This window comes from Acanthisitta chloris, unplaced genomic scaffold (genome assembly GCF_000695815.1).
Source record: "Acanthisitta chloris isolate BGI_N310 unplaced genomic scaffold, ASM69581v1 scaffold6844, whole genome shotgun sequence".
Classification (NCBI taxonomy): Eukaryota; Metazoa; Chordata; class Aves; order Passeriformes; family Acanthisittidae; genus Acanthisitta; species Acanthisitta chloris.
Window position 1 is genome coordinate 3,562 of NW_008667591.1, and position 9,691 is coordinate 13,252.

General features: G+C 50.0%; 1 protein-coding gene across 1 annotated transcript; it reads right to left on the minus strand.

The window, feature by feature from the left end:
- Positions 1-7,329: 7,329 nt before the first annotated feature.
- Positions 7,330-9,096, minus strand: TMEM230 (transmembrane protein 230). The gene is made up of 3 exons (XM_009072554.1): positions 8,963-9,096; positions 8,700-8,822; positions 7,330-7,470 (listed from the first exon to the last, which is right to left on the minus strand). Exons 1-3 carry the CDS (start codon positions 9,056-9,058, stop codon positions 7,330-7,332), a joined length of 360 nt encoding a protein of 119 aa, XP_009070802.1. The 5' UTR covers positions 9,059-9,096.
- Positions 9,097-9,691: the final 595 nt, after the last annotated feature.

The following is a 9,691-nucleotide window of genomic DNA, read 5'->3' on the forward strand; positions in this document are numbered from 1 at the left end:
TAAATCAATAGGTGAGCAGGAGGAAAAATCTGCATGTTTGCAGAACTGTTGGGTCCCTGCTGGCTGTCCCATGATGGTTTCACCTCTGGCAGCTTTTGGACAGAGGAGACCTTCCTTCACCTCCCTGTGTTTTGTGAGTGGAGATGAGATTCTGGCAGCTGCACAGGGCAAAGAGCTCAGGACAGGTTCCTCTGCTTCTCCCTGTGGTGGACACAGGGTATTCATCCAAACGTTAGCAGGAAGATAAGGCAGGGAGGGTAATAAAGCTCCCAGTGACACTGACTCGACTGGACAGCTCATGCTCTGGATGAGAAGCTAATTTTCTTGATGCTGTTCTGTCTGGTACCTCAGGGGCTGTGCCAAACTGATGAGATTTCGTTTGCTGAGTCAGGAGCAAAGCCTGTGTCGGGCAGAAGGAGAAGGAGATGGGCTTAGTCACCTCTCTGAGTTCATTCTCAGTCCACCTCTCAACAGCACAGCCCCTGAAATTAGCCAGGAGAGTCCTTACATCCTGGGAAAAGTGGGAGCAGGATGGGGCCAGGAAAGCAGCATGAATTTATCCTCCCTGGTCTCTTTTTCTGCCAGTACTGCTGGAGCCACATCTCCTGACCCTGAGATGTGGCAGCAGCAAAGGCACTGCAGGACCCTGAGGCTGACAACTCCTGATGGTTTTGCTTTGCCTCTGCACATTCACCCTGTGCTCTGCTGCAGCTCCCCACTGGAAGAAGCCTGTGGCATCTCCAGGGATGTTCTCCAAGCAGGAGCCAAGCTGGGATTTGTCACCTTGTGTCACGTTCACATGTGGCTGTTCAAAGCTGTGGCAATAAATTGCAGCTCCTGTGGATGGGCAGGACCAGAGCAACTTCTTTCCACTCAAACTACTTCCAGCAGGGTGTGGACACAGTACACAAAATAATTCCGAGTTCATTAGAGTGATTTTGTAGGACAGAAGAGCTTTCTAAGGCACCTGCACTGGGAGTTCTAGTGCAGGTCCTTTGCTTCACAAGGCACAGGCAGCACCATCCTCGTGGTTGCTTACTCATCCCTCTCAGCAGAGAAGTGAGAGCAGAGACAATTCCTGTTTGAACCCACTTGCAAGTCATTCCCAAAGAACATCCACGACCTGCTCAGAGAGGAAGGATGAGCTTGGACCTCATTGTTACTTTTCTCCGTGGTCATCCCGTGACTCATTTCATCCCTCGGGTGAGCACAGAGCAACAAAACCACACAGTGACATCAGGAATGACTCAAAAACCAAGTGCTGCAGAGTCAACCTCCTCTAGGCAAGGGGCAAAAGACAAAACAAATGAGTGAGGTGCTGAGCCACGAGGCAGAGATCAAAACAAAGCTACTCCTGATACTGAACTGCCCAAATCAACCTGGGCAGATATTGGGAATTGTCACCCAGACACAGAAAGAGAAGAACTCCCAGTGGCAGGAGGGAGAACTGGGCCCACACCAGAGCTCAACAGGCAGCTCAGGAGTTGGAACTGACTGTGGCAACACTTGGCTCTTCCTCCTGGCCCTGACAGCTGAGCCAACACTTGTCACGGGAGTGCAGAGCAGGCAATTATAGCAGGGGTGGATTGCACAGGGCTGGACAGGCTCTCTATTTATAGCTCCCCCTCCACAGCTTGCCCACTGTGCAGCTGCACACAGGTGAAGGGACAGGCCATGCCCCAAAGGGCTCAGGGCCCAAACAGAAATAGAAAGAGGAAGAACTAGCAGCTCCTTTTTATGATGAGAGCCAAGCCTGGGAGATGAAAGGACAGAAAGGAAATCCACAGAGAGCCTGGAACAATGAACTCAAACTTCTCCCTGCAAATTGCCCTTTAGTTGGTTAACTCTTTCCTTCCCTGCCTGAAGGGCTCCTCGTAATTGGTGCCAAAGTGTCACTCAAGGGTTCCTGCAAGCTCTGGCCCCTCTTGCCCCTGTGAAATTGTTCTCCCCACCTACAGCAGAGGTGGGAGAAGGGATGTGGCCTTCCCTTAAACCATAAGCTTTTCGAGCTGAACTTTGAGGAGCCTCCTCAGTGACCTGAGTGTGAGCTGCACTTTGAGGAGCCTCCTCAGTGACCTGAAATGTGGTCACACAGCAAAGAGAAACCTCTATAAACCCACTACTTGTGCCTGACGTTGCAGACCATCCACTGGGCTATTTTTAGGCACACATTCACACTGGCTGCATTACAATCCTGACTCTGTTCCTGTGCAGCTAAAGGCAGAGAGGATTCACTTGACCTGCAAGGCTCAAACACAGAGAAAATAAGGCATTTGTCTGGAAAAGAACCACCCAAAATAGCAGGGAAGGAGTCATGCTGTGACATGGAGTGTCAACGTTCAGAGACAAGAAAGATGAGCTGCCAGACTTGGTCTAATGATATATTAATGAAAACTACTGCTAGGAAATTATATGGTGATGCTAATTGGTATTTGCAGGTTTAAGGACCTGAAATCTTTCCCTGTTACACTAAATACCTGTGTAAGAAAGAGCCCAGAAGACCTGACTGGAGGTATTAACTTTTCACTATCACATCAGCAAGTCCATATGCACTAGGCATTTCCCACTGAGAAGGGAAGGAAGGGAAAACCTCCCATGACAGGTTAACAGCATGATTTGCAGCACCAGCTTAAAGAAATGGTTGCAGGCACGACAGACTAGCAGGCAGCTAATCCTTTAAACACTTCAGAGCAGCTACAACTTCAGCCCAAGTAAGTATGTCAAAACAAAATTAATTAGTGGTGACTAGTGGATTTGTTCTCCTTCGTTTGAACAGCCCAGGATGAAGCTGTGATTCTCTCACAGAACTGAGGCTTCAGTGCCAAACCTGCTATTTCACAGGAGCTGAATGTCCTCTCCAAGAAGATCCATCACAGTTTTGTTCCTCTCTGCAGCTGCAGACCTGGAAAGGCTCTCCATGAATTTCAGGGAGTGTTAGAGGAGCTCCAAGAACAGCCTCTGTGCTTCTCTGGGGATGAGGACAGCAGCACAGCTCAGCATCCAACCCAAGTACAGTGTGGAGGAAGGAAATGTCACTTCCTGATTCTTATCAGCCATGAGCTCTATCCATGCAGACCACAAAACAGATTCCCAATAATTGCCTTACTTCCCATTAAAAATTGCTTAACACTTTCCTAGACACAGTGGGAGCAGGAAAGGAAAGGCCTCAAGGTAACAAGTACCAAACCAGCATTAACCAAAGGCTGCCCAAGCCCAGGGAAGTAAAACAGTCAATGAAATCAATTGGAAACAATAATTTCTAAGCCACAATTAAGTTCTTCTCCCCTTAGCTCCATCTCAGAACCAACCAGCTCCCTTGGGAGGCAGGAATCAGTCACAGCCTGATGAACTGTCTGGGCTATTTTTGGTCAAATCTAGCATTCCTGGAGTCCTGGAGCTGCTTGTGTACTAAGGAAGGAGAAAGCAACTGCTGAGCACATCTCACATGGGAGATGTCTCACGTGGGACATGGAGTGCCACCAGCCTTGGAGCATGGAGACACCACTGGGCTCATCACAGAGCTCTGGGAAAATGGCAAAGAACGTTAGTTTTCCCCAGGTTGAGAAGGCAGTGAGTGAAGGCAGCACTGCTGACCTCCCTGAGCTGGGAGAGGCAAACCAAAGGTCTCTGCTGGTGGTTGGGAGGGCAGAGACATCCGAGGACCAGATGATCTCACTTACCCACTGAAGTGATGCAGCTCCTGAGCACAGCAGTGAGGAGACCAACTGGAAAGGCAGGATCAGCCAAGGAGGCCTGGAGGAGCTTTGCAGGTAAAGATCTTGGGAAGAACAGGAGAAACACCCCAAGGGAAGGGCCAGGAGAGAGCTCAAGGTGTGGTTCAGGGAGAGGCAGAAGACTGAGGAGCAGTTGTACGACGTTTGGGACTTTTAAAGGACTAGGCAGGAGGGGGAGGAGTATGGAGAGCCCATGGAGAAGCTCATTCAGAGCAAGACGTAAGCAAAGCCCAGATCTGATTAGAAGGGACAGAACTGTTGTGCCAAGTCATTTCTTCCTGCCCCGAGGGGTTTTATGGTCTCTTGTGCCACATCACGTCCACATGGGCACAGAGCAGCAGCACAGCTGAGGCTGCTGTGAGCAGCGAGGCCACGTTCAGCTCACTGCAGGTCACAGAAAGCAAAGCAGGCTCAGGGCTGGGCTGAGCCTGCCTGACAGGCAGCAGAGCTGTCCAGAGATGCTGCTGCTCCAGCACAGTGTTGGGTTTATGGCTGTATTTACAGCCAGGGGTTGTAGCTTGGCATTCTCTGTCCCTCATTTCTGCAGGTGTTTCACACAGCTTCTGCTAAAATGCTTCCAGGACTGAAGTCAACAACCTGCTGGGCAGCTCAGCCCCCTCACACCCAGCCCAGGCCTTGAGGATGAGCTTATCAAAAGGAAGTAGAAATCACTGCCAAGAAAAGATGAACAAGGAGTTCCACACTCAAGTTTTCTCTTGCTGCATCACTCTGAGACCAGGGATGGGTCTTGCTCTTTTCCCCATCCCATGAACCTCCACCAGCACAAGCACAGGGAGCATCTCAGAGAGAAGGGTCAACAGTGAGGCCAAAAACCCACAGAGCACAAGTCAAATTGCTGCCTGGAGGATTTGCACCTGCTTTGCCAGGATCAGACTGCAGTGCCTGCAGCTGCTTCCCCATAGAGGGAGAGGAGGGGAACAGGCCCCACTCTGCCCTGGAGGGCACAACATGCTGCTAACAATGAGCCACTGCAAACCAGGAGCAGAGGAAGAGCTATTTCAGATCTCCATCACCTCCCAGGATTTGCAGTTGATGTCTGCAGCTGCCCAGGAGCCTCCACTGTTGCCTTGTTTGTCCTCCCCTGTTTCTTCACTGAGATGGCTCACACAGCTTTGCTACACAGGGAGTTTCCTCTGATGTGATGAAGCTTGGGAACTTCACTTAGCTTTGTTCACTCAAAAAAGAAACCCCCAACAACCATGAGATTGACTTAAAATGCCTTTGCTTTTATAAAGAACCCACAGGGAAATTTCTCTGGTGGTAGCTCAGGCCAGAGGACTCTACAATCACATTTCCAACTTTCTTTCCAGCAACTTCATGGGATTAAATTAAGCAGGTAATTGTGTAGCTGCACCCTCCAACAGCAACAGAAGAACATCACTGAGGAGACATGAATCCAAGCACTCACAAACCAGAGAAAAGCCTGGAATCTGGCTGCCTGTTCTTCCTCCAGAGCTTCTGGGCATAATAACACCCTGTCAGGCTCCATAAATGCTGACTATTTTTCCCAGAGACAGCTGCCCTGAGTGCCCAGAATGGATGATGCTCAATAAAGGAAACAGCTACTCAGTGTTATCCTCATTCATCAGGGCTCAGCCAGTGACTTACTTGTCATTCAGGCCCTGCTCTAGAACCAGCAGCAACCTCAGAGCCCTTTTCCTGTTCCCCCCACTGCTGCAGCGAGTCAGTCACTGCTCCCCAACCCCATCACTCCCAGGGATTTACAGGAGGGAACTGGGAGCAGAGCCTTTACCCAGGGGAGGAGGCAGCAGCACATCCAGGGAGTTGGAGCAGCAAAGGAGCCAAACCAGCTGTGCAAATCAGGCAGGTCCAGCATGGCAGGAAAATTAAAAGGATCCTATTGTAATGTGTCAGCACAGAGGCACTGACACAACAGCCCCTTTAGGGAGGAAAACTTCATCCCTCATTCCACTCTCTCAATATAAATGTCAATTCCTGCTCTTTGGCAAGAGAAAACAACCCTGGCTGTTAGGGACAGCACAGCTGGACAACTGAGAGACATTTGAGACTTTGCTCTGGAGGAAAACTGGCTTTGAATGTAGTATGTCAGCTCAAAGAAGGAAGTCCTCTGCATTCAGGTTATTTCCCTTTTTAATTCCCTAGAACATTTCCTTTTTTTCCAAACTCGATACAAACCAAGTCCTGCAGAGCCACCCACAGTCTGGGGGCTTTGCCCACTGAGCAAGGACTGCACATGGGGTTCAAAGAGCCAACTCTGACCTGGAGCAGGGCTGTGGGTCATCCTCCCCCCTGCAGCAATCCCAGGTCCCAGCTCTGCCCCAAGGCAAGCCAAGGGGCCTGGGGAGCAGATGGAGCTGTTCTAAAGCTGCTGGCTCAGCAGAGCCTAATGCTGATTGCAGCCACTGCATCAGCACTTGGAGGCAACAGCAGACACAGCTGAAGCTGCAATCTGGCTGCCCAGAAGAGGTTTTAGTGCACTCTGAGACCTGTGAAGGTGAGAAAGAGAAGCTTATGGTCACATAGAATAGAAACTTTATTCATGTTAAATGCATCCACTTACATCTCTCTGTGTCACACGTTCTGCAGGACACTGAGACATGCCCAGCTCAGGAGAGACACAGAATGGAGCTACCACTCTGTCTGCCCCAAACAACACATCACTGAGGCTGGCAGAGCAATCCAGGTGGGGTTTATTGAGTGCAAACTACACAGTTTCTTTGCACTGGTCTAGGCAGTTATGCACAGCATATGATCTAGACAAAGACAAAACAGCTCCAAATACACAGACAGTTGGAATTCAAGTGTCTCCAGTATCCACATTAGTCAAACCCAACCTTTGTGGTATGGAGACACGTGAGCCCCGGTCTGAATTCCATTCCCTCTCCTGGTATCCATCTGGTTGTTTAAAACAATAAGCAAAACTCAACCACAGTTCCTGTGAAGGGTAAGTGGAAAGCAACAGTGGCATGGGAGAAGGTTGTTTGGGAAGAGTGTGTTTGTGAGGGAATAAGCTTGGTCAGTCTGACAGGGAGTTGGGTAGCAAGTGTAAACTGTTTCATGCCACTGCTGCTTTCCCCCCCTGGTACACACCAGAGTTTAGCTACTCCAGGCAAGCTCAGCACAAGCACTTTGGAAGCATTTCTGATGGACAGAGAGCAAAAGGAGAATTTAACTATGGTGTTTGTCTGCAAAGGTAAACCCACAATAACCACAACCTCATGGAAAACTAGGACAAACTTTATAAAACAGGAAGGGGAAAAAAAAACCTAACAAATATCTGTGGCTGAAACCTGCTCATCTATTTTTGGAAGATTGCAAGAATTGCCTCGCCCAGGAAGAACTTCCCAGCAACCAGAATTATGTAACCTCAAGAGGAAAACCACCACAAATCACATGTTCTTCCCACCTCTTGCTGCAATTCCCTTTGGTCAATTCTATGTTCGAGCTCCCACCCCCCAAACTGGAAAACCTGCACGGCCTCAAGCCCAGAACTGGCATCATGTGGCAGCTCAGCTGAGAGCTGCCAGGCCCTGATATCCAGGTACCAACAGCTCTGGCCACCAAGCTAATTAGAGTGGGGTTAGAGAAGTGCTCAGTCGTCGAAGTCGGGGATGTCATCGTAGGAGTAGCCTCGGTAGCCCTTGGAGGCATAGTAGGCAATGCGCAGGTGGTAGAAGCCTGGGAGGAACACCAGGATGCCAATGATCAGCACAGGGATGGCACGGTCTGTTTCCTGCAGGGGAGAGAGCCAAGGGCAGCAAGACATCTGAGTGGGCAGAGTCTCCTTTCTCTTACATCCTGCCTGCCCTACTGGAAGTTGTCCCATGAGAGGCTTTGGAACAAGGTGATCTGTAAGGTCCCTTCCCACCCAAACCATTCCATGGTTCTGTGATTTATCCCTAAGGCTTGGAGGGGTCACAGGGACACCAGTGTGCCAGTGACAGGGTCAGACCCAGCCAGAGGCAGCTCTGGCACCTGCCCAAGGAAATGCTTTTTAAGGAAAAAAACAGCTTCGTGGAACTTCTCCACTAAAACCCAAAGCAGCAGAGCAGGGAAGGGTCTGCTCTGCTCAGGTGGGACCCACCTGGAGCACAGGAAGGCTCTGTGATTCACCCCTGAGGCTTGGCTAGCTGAGAATAAAAATCCATCTCTGCATTATGAATGGACCACAAAAAGGTCCATTCCAACAATGTAAGATTGTGTCTTACATCAGCAATATCTCAGTTGTCATCAGGCTGAGCCCTAAGTCCTCTCCTGGCTGCAGGAAACCCTCAAGTGACCTCCTCCTTTGGGTGGGAGGGGTGGCTGCTCCTGGCCCCACCACCCACAGATCCCTGGGCAGGGCTGGGTGCTGCCAGCAGGGCCAAGAGCAGCTCCACTGTGCCTGGACTGCTCCTGATAGAGCCCAAACACTGTTGGCTCCATGGTGATAACAGAGCTGCAACCACAAAGGGATTCCATGCGGCTCGAGGTGAATGGAGAGAAGCACCAAGTCAGGTCCAGCAGCAGATCATAACCACAGAGAGGTGGGAAAAACACTGCTGTGCCCTCTGTAGTGGTCTGAGATCTCCCACCCATGTCCCCAGATGATCTGCACTAGGAGCCACGACCTGAGTCTGAAGTTTTTCCAACACATATCTCAGCTCAGTTTGCTAACATTAAGGTGACACTGTACCCAGGGAGGCTCAGCCTCCTGGAAGATCTCCAGCCCCACCACAATCTGCTCCAGACTGCCCAACTGCAGATGTCAGAGGCTCTGCTGCCAGGCATGGTGAGGCTGTGGGGAGGCATGACCTTCCTGCTTACAACCCTTTGGCTCTGAATCCCTACCCTGAAACGATCCCAGAACCATGGAATCATTAAGGCTGGGAAAGACTTTTAAGCTCATCAAGTCCAACCACCAACCCAGCTTTGAGGACAAGCAGTGCAGAACCCTAAGAGCAGCACCAAGGATCCACTTACACCTTTGCTGATGTATCCTGCCAGGAGCAGAGCTCCAATGATGATGAGGAAGGTCCCAATCATGAAGAGCACAACAGCCAGGGCGATGGCCTTGTAGGGGATTTTGGGTGGGCTCTTCTTGAACTGGGTGGAAAAAAAAAACCCAAACACTGAACAGCTAAACTCAGCACAGCTCCTCTCCCACCACACAGAGAGGTGACTGCCACAGCTGGCAAAGCCTCCCATGCAATGCAAAGCTACAGCTTTCCTTCCCCACTTCATACCTGAAGGTCAATATATCCATCATCAGTGCTGGAGAGCTTGGAATACTTGACTTTGCTGCTGGGAATCCCAGCAGAGAGGTTGGTACGTGATGGCATTATTACCCAGGAGCCTGAGCCTCAGCTAGAGCCTGGGGACAGAGGGGAGAGCAACACACTGAGGACAAGCTGGCAGAATCTGAGGGCATGGGTCAAGTTTCTGAAGGCAACCTGAAGTTCACAGTTGGCTCTGCTAACCAAAAAACATCTTGCTTGTTCTGCATAAATTAAAACTTTTCAAATGATGTACTTAAGTATTTCATGTTAAGCCTAATGATGTGGCTATAGCTGCAACAGGATTTGTCAATCTTGGGAAGCAAAGTCAAGCTAAGAGATATGGATATAGCTGCAACAGGATTTGCCAATCTTGGGAAGCAAAGTCAAGCTAAGGCAGGAGTTGTCTTTAAAAGCAGACTGGAATTCCAGAATGCTGGACAAGGCAGCTCCCATTTCACAGGGAGATCACACTGCCAGCAGGGCCATGTCCCAGCTCCAGCTGTTTCTAAACAGGGACACCAAATAAACCCAGACCAGGACTAAACAAAGCAGCTTTGCAACCAGGAGGATATTTTGCAATAGAGCAATCTTGCAAAAACACCCAAACCAACAACCACTGGAAACTGGAATAAAATGGAGGTGTCATGGAGACAGCTCAGGCCATGACTCAGAGGGAACATGAGGAGGGGACAGAGT